Here is an 18,100-nt window from a genome sequence, read left to right on the forward strand (position 1 = left end):
TGTTCAAGACTTTTCTGTTGCTATAGCACACTAAGTGGCTGTTTCAGGCCAGTTTCCACCTTTACAGTGGCAAAAAACGTTTTTATTATTTACTATTTTAGGCCTATTCTGTACTACTGAGTTGGTCTGTTTTGTGTTTTTTTGTTTTTGTTTTTGTTTTGTTTTTTAATTTTGCTCAGTTTATAATAAAGCTCAGTTGCTCAGGTTGTGTTTCATGTAAGACTGACAAAGCTGTGACACCATGAGTGCATTAGGTTCCTTGCTTCACGGCTGACCCCTCACTGCAATTGTGAATTTGCTGTTGGAAATTAAAACCACAAGTAAATAATCCGTTGTGTGGCTTCACACTTTATAGCTTTAAATAATGTTTAATGATTCATCCAGTCCCTTTTCTTTACAGGCTGCGAGAGTGACTTTTGGGGTCCACACTGCAGTAACCGCTGTCAGTGCCGCAACGGTGCCAAATGTAACCCAATCACAGGAGCGTGTGTCTGCACTGATGGCTACCAGGGCTGGCGCTGTGAGGAGCCCTGTGACCCCAAATTCTATGGCAAAGACTGCCTGCTGGAGTGCCAGTGCCTTAATGGCGCTACCTGCCATCACCAGACTGGCGAGTGCCTCTGTGCACCTGGATACACTGGGGCCTTGTGAGTTGAGTAACATTAAATAGGGCTGCATGTCTTTCAATATGACAAACAGCATTTGACTGTTTTAAATGCGTATGATTTTTTTAAACAGTTACAAATCTGAATATTAGCATACAAAGCAGTATAACATATCCACATTTTCTACACATTTCTATTTCAGTCTAGTCTAAACGTAAAAACAATGCTTTGGTGTCCATACTTTCAAATTTGGGCAGAAAATTATGTAGCAGCATTACAATCTACACTACCAATCAAAAGTGTGGGCACACCTTCCCATTTAATATATTTTCATGACTATTTACATTGTCGATTCTCATTGAAGGCATCAAGACTATGGATGAACACATATGGAATTATGTGGTAAACAAGAAAGTGTGAAATAACTCAAAAAATAACTCTTCAAAAAAGCTACCCTTTGCTTTGATTACTGCTTTGCACACTCTTGGCATTCTCTCAATGGATTCTCTCCAGCTGCACCATTGCACACAAAAAGGCACTTCATGGGGTCATTAATATGGTCCAAAAAAATCACTGGACATCCTCTTCCCTCCCTGAAGGACCTGTACAGCACTCACTGTCTCAAAAGGGCATGCAGCATCCTACTGGACTGTACACAGCCAGGACACCGGGTGTTGAAGCTGCTGCCATCTGGCAGGAGATTCATGCTGCTGAGGTCGCAGACAAACAGACTCGAGGACAGATTTTACAACAGGGCAATGCTACGAGCTGACCTGATTGGCTACTTCGTTGGACTTTTTGGGGGAAAAATAATAATGTGCAATAAACATTCACTTACTGTTTTTGCCCGTACCTTTCTTGCACTTTTTTTAAAGCCACTTTAAAGTCCACTGTGTTGTGTTTTGTTGTGTTGACTTGTGCTGATATGGGACAGTTTCCAATTTCACTGAACTATTGTAGTAAGTAAGACTGTGCAATGACAAAAAAAAGAGTCATCTTATCTTATGAGGTCGTCACCTGAAATGGTTTTCCAACAGTCTTGAAGGAGTTCCCAGAAATGCTGAGCTCTTGTTGGCACTTTTGCCTTCACTCTGCGGTCCCTCTCATCCCAAACCATCTCCATTGGGTTTAGGTCAGGTGACTGTGGAGGCCGGGCAGCACTCCATCACTCTCCTTCTTGGTCAAATAGCCCTCACACAGCCCGGAGGTGAAGAATAAATGATGGTCCAACTAAACGCAAACTGGATGCGATGGCATGTTGCTGCAGGATGCTGTGGTACCCATGCTGGTTCAGTGTGCCTCCAGTTTTGAATAAATCCTCAACAGTGTCAGCAGCAAAGCACCCCCACACCATCACACCTCCTCAGTGCTTCATGTTGGGAACCATGGGTGTAGAGATCATCTGGTCACTTTTTTGGCGTCGCACAAAGACACGATCGGTGGAATCAAAGATCTCAAATTTGGACCAGACCAAAGCACAGATTTCCACTGGTCTAAAGTCCATTCCTTGTGTTTCTTGGCCCAAACAAATCTCTTCTGCTTGTTGCTTTTCCTTAGGTCATTGAATAGAAAGTGATATTTTTCAGTGTTTCAATTTCACGCGGTCTCCTCTGAACAGTTGATGTAAAGATGTGTCTGCTAGTGGAACTCTGTGTGCCATTGATCTGTGCTCTAGTCTGAGGTGCTGTTACCTCAGCACCAGAAGTGACTCTTGGTCTTCCTTTCCTGGGGCGGTCCTCATGTGAGCCACTTTTATTGTAGCTCTTGATGGTTTTTGTGACTGTACTTGGAGACACATTCAAAGTTTTTGCAATTTTTCAGACTGACTGTCATTTCGTAATATGAATTCTAGCATTTGTCAAATAGAGCTGTCAGCTGTGTACCAACCTGACTTCTGCACAACACAACTGATGGTCCCAACCCCATTAGGAAGGCAAGAAACTCCACAAATGAACCCTGACAAGCCACAGCTGTGAAGTGAAAACCATTTCAGGGGACTGCATCATGAAGCTCATTGAGAGAAGACCAAGGGTTTGCAGCCATAGACCCGATATGTGTCATCCTTACATTAAGACCAGATGAGGCTTCGGCAAACAGTATCTGGTTCATCCAGGTCAGCTGCATCTCAGGTCCTGTGTTATTGGATTGTTTCCTATTTCTGGAGGACATGACTTTCAGTTATTGTTCATCTTTAGGCCTGCCATTTCTTCTTTTATCATTGACTTGTTCAGATTCCTCAGTCTCTTAAGGACACATTGCACACAATGCTGAGATAATTTTTGGCCAGCAGCCCTTTGAGAATCACCTTGTTGGTGATTGTTTGCCTTCTCTCTTTTCTCTGTGTCATTGTAGGGTCTTTACCTTACAGTTTAAAGCACTTTGAGGCAACTGTTCACAATTGAATTGAATTGTCAGATTGTGTTATCTTTGTTATAGACCACTTTAAAATAAAAAAGAAAAGAAAATGAGAGCTTCCTCAAGCCTCGCATCGTACTGTAAATAAATTGTCATGTTCCATGTCATTAAATCGATCTGTATCATATGCTCTCATTTCCCCTTTCCAGCTTTTTTAGGATTTGCCATTAAGCTGTCAGGTATAATGATGATTTGGGAAGTCTATAAACATATCACAGCTTATTCCTGCCACTGAAAAGAAAGAATTAAGCAGACATTATTTTCTCAGATGTTTGTTAGTAAGTTTTGATATAAATATTTTCTTCAGAGTGACAACAGTTGAAATTACTTCTAGTGCTCTTCTATATTCTCTTCTGATAAACTCTTTCATAAGTTACTGAAGTAACCTAAAGTGTAGCTGTATTAACCTTCCACTTGTCTGTGTCGAACCTTTGAGCTTTGTCAGTGATTAAAAGCTTCACCGCTTGACGCGAACACCTCTTCCTGCTTTCTGTCCCTCCAGCTGTGAGGAACCTTGTCCTCCAGGTAAACATGGCCCCCTGTGTGAGCATCACTGTCCCTGTCAGAACGGTGGAACATGTCACCATGTCACTGGGGAGTGTTCCTGTCCTGCTGGCTGGATGGTGAGGACTTCATGACACATGCAAAAGCAGATAAGCATCATACAACTAATCTGCCGAAAAGAATATTTAAGGATTAGCAACAGTTAAGCGCCATGATACTGTATTATAAAATATACCTTCTTAAAAAACTTTTTTCATGCCACATTTTAAGTGACAAAAATTTATCAATCATCATTTTCTCAACATGTGGCACTGGCTGCTGGGTCACACTCTTCATTTTGTAATAGTTTGGTCAAATGTTTGTTTGTTTGTTTGTTTGTTTTTATCTGAATTAACTGCCAGGGAAATATTACAATAGCAGAAAATTCTGGTATTTTTGTGTCCTAGGCTCTGTTTTACCATTTGGGCCTAAATTATTCTGAACATGGGACCAATGCAGTACATAAATGTTCTGCATTGGTCCTATCTTGAGCTGAAATACTGTGTCTGTGAAAGTTTTCAAGGTAAATTAGTTTCATTTATTTGCTGTATTGTAAGATTAACATTTAGCTTCACTAATTCTGCAGCAAGCCTCTCTTCTTGTAACTTGAACTTGAAAACAGGAGTGTTTCCATCTATTTGTGGTACAGTTGCCCACAGCTTTAGTCTGTTCCTGCCCCCACAGTAGTCTTTGAAAGCTTTACCAAGTGTTGCACTTTACTGTGCCACATTTTAAATTAGGAACTAGATTTTCTTATTGCAAGTTAGTTTGATTTAGTTAGTTTCAATTAACATTAAGCTATGATTTCCATGCAGCAGCCTGTTTTTATCCCGGGGTAAATATTCACATTACAAATATGTCAACCAGAGTCAGTATTTTGTCCTGCAATATGTGAAGCTCTGGGAGTGAGCGTAGGCTGTAATATATCTGTCTATTTTACACTAATGTCTTCCTGCAACAGCTCACCTCCCATGACATTTCTCTTAGTCACGTCGTCGTTTGCATCACATTGTCAGACACCAAGTACTTTTACTTTGAAGTGGGTAGTTACCACATGGGATTACATTGCAGGTATCCAGTCATAACAGTCTTGCTTACTATTTATTGGACTGATTCCAGAGATTTTTGCTCCTTGTTTTACTTTAGATGGAAAAAATGAGACATCAGAGCCTAGTTTTTCAAATAACAGAATCTACCTTTAAAGAATTGTGAAATGTAAAGTTGCATATATTAAACTATTTGTCTTAGTTTAAATTAATTTGAGGTTTTTTTTCCATAAATTCAAGTTTAAATCCAGGCCATAAACATGAACCAAGGGTTTTTCTTGGACTAGAGAAGTTTGAAACTGCTCACTGGATACTGTTGACATTACTGTCATTACCTAATTTGCTAATAATTAATATGTTTGATATGTCGCTTCCTTCCGAGACATGTTTGATGCGCATGTAAACGTGATATATTCTTCTCCATCAGGGTCCAGTGTGTGCCCAGCCATGTCCATTTGGATCTTTTGGCATTAATTGCTCCCAGGAGTGCACGTGTCGTAACGGAGGGCTATGTGACCATATCAGCGGTCAGTGCCAGTGCACAGCTGGCTACATTGGAGAAAGGTACAGCCTAAAATGATGGTTGTAAGATGAAAGTTTACTGTACTCCACGGGGAAATTGGGTGGTTGCACGTAAAAATTTTATTTGAAGACCAGCAGAGGGAGAAAAACATGAGCAACAATGATGAGCAACATGCAATAAACAGTAAATACAGTGGCCAGATACAAATACTACAGTATGGCAATACAAATTTTAACAGTTATCTTTGACTGAGTTTTTTTTAGGTTTCTTTGTGTGCGTATATTAGTCATACGCAGCATAAACCATTATAAATGAAGCATTCAGAAAGTGTTTTCATTTATTAATCTATGACCATCTTCCTGTCTTTAGTTGTTAGAAGTATTTCTAGAGAAATTGGACGAACTGATGCTAATGTTGGACTTGTTCTGTTGCTCTCTAGAGGTAAAGAGTTTGCCTAAAAAAGTTTAAGGGGGATAGTATGAAAGTATTTAATATTTTCAATAAGCAATCAAATGCTTTTCCTTTAACAAAGTGAGAGTATTCAATTCCTTTACTGTAACTATTCAAGGATTTTTATTTGGAAGATTTGACTCAGACATGCTTAACAGAATAACTTTCTGTATCAAAATAAGGGCTTTAATTCTGAAATGTTAACAAATTGTAATGGCTAATGGGCTTCCATTAAAAACTGAGGGCGTTTTTATTAACTTTAAAGCTTTCTAGCAGTAAACTAGCAGAGAAAATTCATAACTACAACGTTTTTCAAACAATGCATGCTGCCATGTTCAACATAATGTGCTCTTACTACAGCAACTTGTGGCATACAAAGCTCTCCATAGAACACACTATATATGACAAAGGATGTTCCAAATAGGCGTCATATACTCAAACATATGCACCCACTGTATAGACAGTCATTAGAAGAACTACATGCATGCTATATGGTCTTGTATGCCTGTTGACAGGCTCTGGGAAAGGATATGTGAACACCTATCGATTGTTGCTAGCTGTAGCTTGTCTTAGACTCAGAGCAGTTTGTCTTGTCCCATTTTTGTGATTGGCTTTGACGCAGCGTGCAGGTGATCCCCAAGACTTGGGTATGGCCTGGATTTGCTGCTGGCATGGGAGGGAAGTGGGGGGTGGGGTGCACTTCAAAGGGGGTTGATATGTGTGCATGGGTGTCTTTGTGTCATTGGTGGGTGGGTATGTGTGAGTGAGTCAGTCGGTGGGTTGGGTGTGTGTGTGCGTGTCCATTTGTCCAATGTGTCCATTTCAGGCTTTGTCTCTTCAATGCCTGCAATGGACACTCATGCAGACGTTGCAGTAAGCTGCAGTACCAGGAGAGAGATTTCATTTCAAGCCAACAAAAAAGAAAATCAAAAACAAAATAAACACAGGAGTGCATTTTAAAGTGAGCCAACTTCATGGTTTGTGACGTAGAAGGACCATGGAGTGTACCTCACACCTTATTTGTTTCACCAATGTTCACATTTTGGACAGAGAGGACAGATGGTTTGAAAGAGGAGTGAAAGAAGCATCTATGTCCACTGTGAGCGACCATCTTGGAACAGCGGCGGTGGTTTACGACACCAACTCTCTGCCATCTATAATCCAGTTTTGAGATCCCTCCCCAGACGCCTTGATGCCCACTCACAGTGGTAGGTTTCATAGTGGGTTCTACACCCGTTTTCACACCTTGGCTTGTGTGATTAGGTAGAGCAGAGCTTCCCAATGTGTGAAGCCCGCCCCCTGGGTATCCCACATTCTTGATTTTTAGTTCACAAACACTTGTTGTAATTTCATTTCATTTCATTTATTTATTTATTTCACACTTGGTACAACAGATCAAACAAACCAACCACACTTTCTATCAATAAAGCACTACAACCATGTGTGAAAAATGACTAGTTAATGAGTAGTTAATGACTAACTACTGCTGACATTTTGGAGATGTGAGCTCTTTATAGAGTAAAGTTACAGTGGGATACAAATAACATCAGGCTGATCCTGCCACGATTTGTCTAAATCAGGGACGAACAGGATCCCACAGCTGTTTATGTTTTTGAACCCATTTTGCACAGAGAGGCATTTTTTGAAAAATGTATTGACAGCAATGTTGAATATTATTACAGAGGAAAAAAACAACTACATGTAAAATAATCACATCGTGACGCCTCTGCCTTTGTAAATGGAGGGACAGCAACTGCGTGTTTATATGTAAGTGTGTAAAACTGAAGATAGATTAACAGTATTTCGTCTCTATCTGCCATTCTGCAATTCATCTCAGGTAAACAATAACGTGGTGCACAGCGTGACGTGAAAAAGGCACATACCTTTGACGTCCACACGTGAACGCAAAAAAGGAGTTTAAAAAATCTCAGTTTTCGGTGATTCGAAACACCGTTTACGTGGACGAAACAGCTGCGTTTTCATAAATACCCGTGTAGGTGCGGACGCAGCGTAAAAGAGTTAGTAGTTTATTTTCTTGCTACCTGTAATTTATTGCAGATTACTTGTATTTGCTTAATTGTTTATTAAATGTTTGAGGTGTGAAATAAACAGCAATGGAGCTGTGGGGGGGAAATGTTTGGGAACCACTGAGGTAGAGGGTCATTAGGGGGTCCATTGTCCCTCTTGGGGGGAAACTCCCCCCCCCCCCCAATTTTTGCGTGTGTTTTGTGTGTTATACTTGTATAACTATGCATGTGACAAATAAAGAACCTTGAACCTTGAACCTTGAATTGAACTCCCACGGGGTTTATATCTGGGACTCTCCACCATTTGACCTTAGAACTGAAGAAGCTTCTTGGATGAGAGGTGAAACGTCTTCAAGCAACTTAAAGAAGTCCAGACGCTTTTCTTTCCAAGCTCCTTAGACTACCCTGACCTGGATGACTGAGAACCTTCACAGACAACAGCTCAGACTGTATCATTGAACCCAGCCACTAAAGAATTTACTTTTTATTCTGCACCCCACAAAATGTCTTTAAGTATAGACTATAATCTTACTTCTGCTAAACTGGTTCAGTGTGTTCAATCAGCTAATATCCTCCCAAAAAGTCCATTTGATCATAATCCAATTATTAGTCAGTTTAACTTTTCCCCCACCCAGTGTAAACCGAACATATGGAGATTTAATGTTACACTTTTAGGGAACAAAGAATTTTTGACCAGTTAAGCCATAAACTGGAGGAAGTCATCAATATTTATATTGGCAGTTTTTCTTATTCAGGTTTCTTTGTATGGGCTGTCGTTAACGGTTTCTTGAGAAGCAGCTTTGCTCTTATTGTCACAGGACTGAACGCACTCAAGTGCAGACCAAGGTTTCTTTTCAAAATGAAAGTCAACAGTTTATTTACAGAAACACCAAGTGCAATATACACAACATGCAGCGGGCCGGGGTTCCAGGGATCTGTGGGAAGGAAGGAAAAAGGTCCACACACACACCTCGCCACTAATCCACTCTCAGATAATCAGGAAATGGGAACAGGTCCAGTTTACTGTACTGTAAACTGTATTTCCCTGGATCCAGGGAAAGAGTGACAAGAAGCACTGAACCGCCATCTTAAATAGTGGCCAGCTAATCAGGCAGATCAGCGGCAGGTGAGTAATTAGGCCAGGTGCATGGGCCAAGGGCGGGAGCCCGAGATGAGCTCTGCCCAGAGCTCTGACGGAGGAGAGAGACAAAGAGAGGGCACAATAATAATAGAAACATCTGGCCTGGCATTGAGCCAGCCAGGGAAGCACAGAGACCATGGCACTTATTACAAAAAATGCAAAGAATGTGAGATATATATATATAAATAATAATAATAATAATAGAAATATATAAAAAAATATTTACCTCACCTTCAGAGATGATACCTGTAAAACTTTCTTTGCTCAGCTATATTTGTGAGAATACTCGCTATCTGAGGAGGAAACAGAAGCTTTCTTTAAGAATATTCACCTTCCAGTTCATTCTCCAGAACACGTAAAATCCTGAGATTCTCTGAGAACTGCATTATGCCCTCGAACTTACCAACAAAGGTCGTTTATCAGGTATTGATGGAAAACCTCCTGAGTTATATTTGACACTTTTAGAAATGCTGGAGGAGTGTGGTAATTACCGACCCATTTACTTAATAAATGCAGTTGTTAAACTATATGCCAAAATATTAGCTGCATGCCTTGAGACAGTGCTGGGCAAACTGCTTCACAGTGATCAAACAGGCTTTACAAAAGGAAGATTGTCTTCTGACAACATAATGTTATCGGTGAGTCCAGAAGGTCCCAGTCTCAGACTGGACTTTTCTTCTTTGATGCTTCTTTGTGTTTGATCGATTGGAGTGGAAATATTTATGGAAAGGTCCCAAATTTATTAAGATGATAAAAATGTATATGCTAACCCTTCAGCTAGTATCTGCATTAGAGTTTTCCTCATCTATATTTAGTATACTCTGGTGGAACAAGACGGGGATGCTCACTCTCACTACTTATTTTAATTGCTCCATACAAACCTTAGAACTCCCCCCCCCCCCACTTTGTACTGTAGGATATACACCATATTTCATTATACCCTGATGAAACCTTAGTATACATATTGGCTTTTCAGTTGTCCTTGTCCACACTGTTGAACATCATAGGTACTTTTGGCAAACTGTCAGGTTGTAAAATCAACCTCACACAATCTGCCCCTATGTTGCTTAATTCAGACTCTCAATATCCAATTAGATGTCAACATTGTGCAACTATTTATATAAATATATATATATATATATATATATATATATATATAAATATCATATATATATATATATATATATATATATATATATATATATATATATATATATATATAATATGGTGGTGGCTAACCAACCGGACATAGTGGTGGTAGATAAACAGAAGAAGACGGCCGTAGTGATCGATGTAGCGGTTCCGAATGACAGCAATATCAGGAAGAAGGAACATGAGAAGCTGGAGAAATACCAAGGGCTCAGAGAAGAGCTCGAGAGGATGTGGAGGGTGAAGGTAACGGTGGTCCCCGTGGTAATCGGAGCACTCGGTGCGGTGACTCCCAAGCTAGGCGAGTGGCTCCAGCAGATCCCGGGAACAACATCGGAGATCTCTGTCCAGAAGAGCGCAGTCCTGGGAACAGCTAAGATACTGCGCAGGACCCTCAAGCTCCCAGGCCTCTGGTAGAGGACCCGAGCTTGAAGGATAAACCGCCCGCAGGGGCGTGCTGGGTGTTGTTATATAAATTATTTAGGTATTCAAATAGTGTCCTCTGTAGCTTCTACTTTTAAGAACAATTACTCTACTATTTAAAAAAATAGAAAAGTTCAGTGCTTCCTTTACCTCCCCCAGTTGATTACTGGAAAAAACTTGACTCTTTGTTTAAGTAATTTATATGGAATAACAGCTGTTCACATATAGAGTGGACAGTGCTACAAAAAAAAAAAAAAGGCCTGCATTTGTATAGCGCTTTACTAGTCCCTAAGGACCCCAAAGCGCACACTCAGTCATCCACCCATTCACGGCAAGCTACATTGTAGCCACAGCTGCCCTGGGGCGCACTGACAGATGCAAGGCTACCGGACACTGGCGCCACCGGGCCCTCTGACCACCACCAGTAGGCAACGGGTGAAGTGTCTTACCCAAGGACACAACAACTGAGACTGTCGGAGCTCGAACCGGCAACCTTACGATTACAAGACGAACTGCCAACTCTTGAGCCACGATCGCCCCAAACAAAGACTAGAAGGAGGTTGGTTAGTACCAAAATCCAAACTATATCATTGGTCTTTTACCATACAGCACATTAGACATTGGTTGGATCCAGATCCCCCATGGTTGGAAACTGAAAAACATCTTGTAACTCCAATGAGACCGCACGATTTTCTTTTCTCAGGGTTATCATTGGGCCCATCATTTCATTATCATTTAAGATTTAAGATTTTAAGAGTACAACAATCTCAGTTTTATCTGAATGTAGAAGCAGAAACCTTGAGGTCATTCAACTCTTTATGTCTTAAAGACATAAAGCTTAGCTAATTGGTTTGTGTTATCTGGCTTCATGGACAAATAAAGTTGGGTATCATCTGTATAGCAGTAAAAGTGTATGCTGTGTTTTCTAATGATCCTGCCTAAAGGAATCAAGTTTAATGTAAACAGAATTGATCCCAGCACAAAACTATGCTGAACTCTATAATTAACCTGAGTGTTTAAACAGGACAATTTATTTACAGGAACAAATTGGTGTCTAATAGATAGATATGGTTCAGCCCACTGCATTGCAGTACCTTTAATACCCATAGCATGTTCTAATCATTGTATTAAAATATTATGCTGCAGTGAGATGTAGCAGGACAAGCACAGAAATGACTTTTGAGTCAACTGAGTCTAATAATAGATTAAATTGTGTTAAGGCTGTCATTTTTAGTATCTAGATGGATGTTGAAATCACCCAGATGAGTAAGGCCCAGATGGACAATAGATAACAGCAAATAAAACTGTTTTTGAGTTGTCCAGCTACCTGTCAGGCTTTCAAATGAACTAAAACTTTCTGCATCTTTGGTTGGGTTATAAGCTGCAGAGGAAGATTGCTGTCATTAACATAATCATCCTGCTGTGAGCAGGTTTCTGTAAGGCAGAGGAAATCGATTTATTGATTAATTATTAACTCGTGTACTAAGACGGAGAGAGAGAATGTTTAATAAACAGCATTTCACTGCTTTACTCTTTGGTGTAGTTGTGGATAATTATTGTTCTTTCTTTGTGATTTTTTTATTTTTAAAATGTTTTTTGGTAACTTTTGGTGGTCTAGGAGCAGACCCAGTCTCTTAGACAGCCAGCAATTTAAGGAGAACATGCAGCTAAACATGTCACTTCTGGTCCAATTGGTGGGGGACGGGTACCAGAGAAAACTACAGAGTCAGACATTGGTTTAGTAATGTTACACACCAATTTACTTTAGTGATCTCTGATTGAAGTAACTGGGTGTCATTAATTATATTTCATTACAATAATAATAATTCCATGCTGTTCCACTTATCCTTGGCAGGGTCGCAGGGTGGCTGGAGCCTATCCCAGGTACCATAGGGCGAGAGGCAGGATACGCCCTGTCGCAGGGTTAACACGTAGAAAGAGACAACCATTCACATTCACACCTATGGACAATTTAGAATCATTACTTAACCGAACCCCACATATCTTTAGACTGTGGGAGAAAGCCGGAGCATCTGGAGAGAACCCACAAAAACACATGGAGAACATGCAAACTCCACACAGAAAGGCCCAGGTAAGGTGGTGAAGTTGAACTAGGACTTTCTTGATCTGATGCAATAGTGCTAATCACCGTACCACCACTCAGCAACATACCCAAGTGGTGAAAAAAAAGCATCTACAGCAGATGAATGGAATCTGAAAGTCGTGTCGTTAAGAAATTGAAATTGATCTACCATCTGTAATAAATGCAGCAAGGACCTGATAGAAGCCTTTTGACCGATACATCTGGCCTTTCAGTTTGTTTGTTGAAGCCTCATCAGAAATGAGGCTTCCAAATGGAACAGTGGCTGGCAAGAATCCATTCTTCAGGAAGAAAACAGAGAGAAAGGGCTGAGGTATGCCAAATTACACAAGGACTGGACTGAAAATCAGTTGCAACAAATCTTATTGATGATGAATCAATGATGAATCTAAAGCTGAAATTCTTGGTGCAGAGCATCTTCAGTATGTGCAGAAAGTCAGGAAACACTACAAGAAAGGTCTCTACAGTCATCTGTAAAACGTAGTGGAGGCTCTGGCATAGCTTGCGGTTAGTCAATTGTGTCAATGACAATGGTTCTATACAAACTGCCAATGTCATAAAAGCAAATCTAGATTGAAAAACACACAAAATACTCCAGCCAGTCTTCAACTGATCTCCCCACATCGCGGACTTTAATATTAATAGAACAGTGTTGGATCAGAACGGAAAAAAAGAAAAAGACACTCAACATCTTAAGAAGAGCTTGGGAAGATTTGTCGAGAAACCTGTAGGTCTATTTCCAAAGACTGCTTTTCACTAGCTGGGCCCACTTCCTCATTTGGGGTTTGATAGCATTTTAATTCAATTTAATGTTATTTATACAGCAGCAAATCACAACAAAGGTCGCCTCAAAGTGCTTTATATTGTAAGGTAGACCCGACAATAATACATACAGAGAAAAACCCAACAATCATATGACCCCCTATGAGCAGCACTTTGGCGACAGTGGGAAGGAAAAACTCCCTTTTAACAGGAAGAAACCTCCAACAGAACCAGGCTCAGGGAGGGGCGGGGCCATCTGTTGTGATTAGTTGGGGTGAGAGAAGGAAGACAGGATAAAGACATGCTGTGGAAGAGAGAATGAACAGCTTAGTGAACTGGGGGAACACATATAGATGAGAACCGGAAGGAGTGCGTTTGGAGGTGTGGTCCTGCTCCTGAAATTTAGATATTAATCTCCAAAGAGACATTACAAGAAAGCTCGCCTAAGAGAATTCAGGCTGTGTCATAGTTTTTTCATATGAAGTATTGATTTTCAAGCTTTATAGAATTATAAAAACTGTGCCTTATATACTCTAGTTCTATGTACACTACCAGTTAAAAGTTTGGACACACCTTCTCATTAAATGTTTTTTATTTATTTTCATGATTATTGACATTGTGGATTCTCAGTGAAGGCATCAAAACTATGAATGAACACATGGAATTATGAAGTAAACAAAAAAGTGAAATAACTCAAAACATGTTTTAGATTCTTCAAAATAGCCGCCCTTTGCTTCGATTACTTTGATTTTGCAGACTGACTGTCATTTCATAATATGAATTCTAACAGTTGTTAAATAGAGCTGTCAGCTAACTCAAACTGACTTCTGTACAGCACAACTGATGGTCCCAACCCCATTAAGAAGGCAAGATATTCCACAAATGAGCTGTGACAAGCCACACCTGTGACGTGAAAACCATTTCAGGTGACTACCGGTACATCATGAAGCTCACTGGGAGAAGGCCGAGGGTTTGCAGCTCTTTCAGCAAAGCAAAGGGCGGCTAGAGTTATATATCTTTTCTTTGCTACATAATTCCATAAATCTTTTTTCACATAGTTTGTATCTACAATGTAGAAAGCAGTAAAAAAAAAAGACAGAAAGAAAAACCATTAAATGAGAAAGTGTGTCAAAACGTTTGACTGGTAGTGTATGTTTGCAATTTCAATAAATTACTGCACCTACTTCCCATTTTCCAGGAAAAATATAACGAAATAGGGGGTGGCTAAAGACTTTTGGACTGTACTCTCTGTTTTTTGAATTTTACATTTGTACATTTTAAAAGAGGTGTTTTATTCTTTGACTTCTGTGCTAAGGGCAGTTTGCTTATCCATAATAAACACCACATTCAAACATAAGTGTACATGTCACCAGGGAACCTTGGGCTGCAGATCAATGATTGATTTTGTAAATTTATCATCAGATCTGCAGCCACATGTTCTGGACCTCCAGGTGAAGAGAGAAGCAGAGCTATCAACTGATCATCACTTAGTAATGAGTTTGATTAGGTGGCAGGAGAGGTTGCTGGACTGTCCTTCAACAGAGGAAGGTTGAGAACATTGAGTCTAAATGGACTATATTATGCACCTCAATTGCTGGAGTGGTTGTGTGAAGTTGTCTGCAAGGTGGTCAGTGGTCATGACAAAATAAACCTGAACCAGATGGTGGAAACCATCAGGTTGGATATGCCAGGGAGCTGAAGAGGAGAATAAGCCTGTTAGTTGGACCTCTAATATCCACAATCTCCTGATTGTGGATATTAGAGGTTAATTGGGAATTTGTCCAATCAGTCTACATGTGTTTTTTAAAGTTTGATCAAATACCAAAGAGGTGTTAGGTCCGTTTTTGTGGCCTAGCCGTTTCCTGTACAACCATTACGAAAGATTGGTCTAAATTGCTGGTAATAAGTAAGACTAGTTCTTGGTGGGTGTTGGATTCTGCCGGGGCTGGCCTTTGTTACCGATTCTGTCCATAGCAATGCGCTGGAGTGCATAGCAAGTGGAGGAGTTTAAATATCTTGGGGTCTTCTTCGTGAGTGAAGGAGTGGGGATCTGAAGGATTGGTGGAGTGACAGCAGTGGGACAAATGCTATACCAGTGAAGAGAGAGCTGAATAATGGGTGGTGACTGAAATTTCCTATGCAGGCTAGACTGCATATGGCTAGACTTAGCCATAGAGATAGAATAGGGAGCTTGGTATTTGGGAGGGGCTTGTTGGGCTACTACTCCTCCACATCAAAAGGAGCCAGCTGAGGTGGTTCAGGCATGGGAGAAACTGGGAGAAAGCCCCAGGCCAGACCCAGGATGCTGGAGAAGTTACATCTGGAAAATGGAGGAGGTGGCCAGCAAAGGAACGTTGAGAAGTCTCTGCTTAGACTGCTGCCCACATGATCTGGACCTGGATAAACAACAGAAGATGGATGTTTGAATGTATGTATGGAGGATAACATTTTCCCAGAGAAAATGGTATGGATGACCTCCCTGTGGGGTGGTATTCATAGGATGAGACAATTTTGGAATGGAGCACAAATGGGAACTTACTTAGTTGCATTCTGTAATTAACAGCCAGTAATTTACCAACAGCAAACTCTACTGAGCATTTTCTTTTGCTGCTTTTGATACTTTCAAAAGAAATGAACAAGAATTTTTGAACATTTTACCTTCAAAATGGAATTAATGAAATGAACAGCCCTATTCAGGTTCTCTGACTTAGCTAATCCTGTATTTTCGGTATGGAATATATCGTTCCCTCAGTTATTGTGAGGTCAGCCTCAGAAGATGTTCCTGCCACCATGATTTGCAGTTGAGATGGTGTTTTTGCAGTGTGTGTAAAACTATAGTGCACCCAATGACTAATAGATTGTAGAACACTTCTGGTAGAAACATCCTGAAATAAATGTTTTTACATATGATTTTAACAACATTTTAAAAGTTGGACAGCTTGTTTTACAGAGGACAAAAATGATCAAAGTTTAGCAGGCAGTTCCCATGGTTATCTCACTGCATAAGCCATCACTTGTGCAACTGTGTATATATTTTTTTGTCTTTTACAAAGTGAGAGGTGCAGTGTAAGGGTGTGAAAGTAAGAGCAGGGCTGGCTTCCCATCATGCTGCTTTTATCATTATTATTAGAGGCCTTTATTGTGATAATTATCAAGACTGTTTTATTTCTCAGCCATTTTTGCCACGTTTACTTTTTCCTGAGAAATCATAACCAAAACAATCCTTGCTCTTCCATCAGCTGTCACCGGTTCCCAAACCAAAACTAAAACTCTGTGTCAGAGCCCGAAAACACTATCAGTATTCACAGTGACAGAACGAGCTGCCTGCACTTGAAACTGATGTTTATTGCTGCAGTTTTAGTTTAGAAAACCACACTGATTCATAAAATCCAAAAATAGATTGTGGGTTCAATTCAGTTGTATTTACAGTATATAGCGCCAAATCACAACATCAGTCACCCAAAGGTGCTTTATAGTGGAAGGTAGAGACCTTACAATGATACCCTACCAAGAAACCTATAGTGGCCTTTAAAAAGAAATGAACAAAAGGCAACACGATATCATAAGTTGCAAACACACACAATGATTTCTAATTGCACATTAGTTATGAGGTGTCTACGACGTGATTCCAGCGTTTGAGCTGTGATTTTTGTTTCTGTGCTGTCTGCGCAGTGAGGGCAAAATAATACTGATATAAAAAAATGAAGTCAGTGGTAAGAAATTACTCCACATAGTGTAAATTAGAAAATACTTGTGCAATTTCTGCCTTTATCCACTTGCTCCCAAATACTCAGACTGCTACACTTTTCCACGTTTGTTTAAGCACAATCACCACAAGAGGCACATTTGAACAACAAGTCATTTTAAATAGTTTTCTTCTTTATTAGCGTCATAATTTCTGAGTCTGTTATTTGAAAAAGACTTTTTGCACCCTCATCTGCCGTTGGTCAGCTCTGAATCGTTCCCACTCGTTATTTCTGCTTTAATTATCCTTTCTCTCCTGCTTCCACCCTGTCCGTCTTTCTTTCCCTCTCACCCTCTCTGTCATTACTCTCAATTGAGCCAAATTACCTCCATTCATTTAGGCCCCAGACAGGTGAATTAGCCTACATGGAATAATTCCTAGATTGAGTTCTCTCCCAGCCATTCCACATTCTAATGGAATTAGCCAAGATAACAGTCCTGAGGAAGTCGGCATGATTTAAACGTGACACTAAACAGAAATCCTCACTGAGCCATTTTAATTGAGTGATTTGTCTGTTTCTTAATGGTTTCAACTTGTAGACGTGTTAAGAATGATGCAGCAGGTCTAAATTCAGCCTTGACTCGGCTTATAGAATTTTCTATACAGTTCACTCTTATTAGAGTCCATTCAGTTACTTTGAAAGATTCACCTTGAGCGCACCACTCAGGGTCTTATGATGAAGTTTGTTGACCTTCGTATGGTGTGAGTGATTCTGATGTTGGAGCTCTGAACACTCTCTTTGAGAGTAGTGCCATTCAGTTTTTATTTATATTAGTAAAAGCCAGACTGACAATTCTTTGCTTAAGTTATAACTCAGGGTATAGTGAGTATTCTGGACATTATTATTCTAAACAACAATTTAATTACTTTATGGCTGTTAATCTCTTAATATCCACCAGTTCACCAGCAACCTGTCTTGGACGGCATTGTTATTTCTGTTGCATTAACATTCAACCTTTTTTGTAGAATTTTGCAGAAAAAGTGCAATGCCAAAACTATTGTATGGCACCTCATCTGAAAGCTATATCCTGTAGTTTGTGAATGTTAGTATTTAGCAAATGATTAAAAGGAAACCCTACAAACCTGCAGAGGAAACACTGGACTTTTAAGTGTTCTTTTTCTAGCTCAGAATCATTGCACAAATACAGGTTTAAAAATATAAAACTGCAG

At 40.0% G+C, this 18,100-nt stretch overlaps 1 protein-coding gene across 1 annotated transcript in view; it reads left to right on the plus strand.

Annotated features, from left to right (window-relative positions):
* The first annotated feature begins 241 nt into the window (after nucleotides 1-241).
* LOC146679208 (uncharacterized) overlaps nucleotides 242-18,100 on the plus strand; it is a 90,321-nt gene continuing 72,462 nt past the window's right edge. The window contains exons 1-4 of the mRNA XM_085406929.1: nucleotides 242-245; nucleotides 401-647; nucleotides 3,523-3,643; nucleotides 5,037-5,173. Of these exons, the coding sequence (XP_085263055.1) occupies nucleotides 242-245; nucleotides 401-647; nucleotides 3,523-3,643; nucleotides 5,037-5,173 (509 nt within the window). The remainder of the gene's footprint in view (nucleotides 246-400; nucleotides 648-3,522; nucleotides 3,644-5,036; nucleotides 5,174-18,100) is intronic.

This window comes from Rhamphochromis longiceps, linkage group LG1 (genome assembly GCF_057381845.1).
Source record: "Rhamphochromis longiceps isolate RC_006_pf linkage group LG1, R_longiceps_female_GT1.1, whole genome shotgun sequence".
In the NCBI taxonomy this organism is placed as follows: domain Eukaryota; kingdom Metazoa; phylum Chordata; class Actinopteri; order Cichliformes; family Cichlidae; genus Rhamphochromis; species Rhamphochromis longiceps.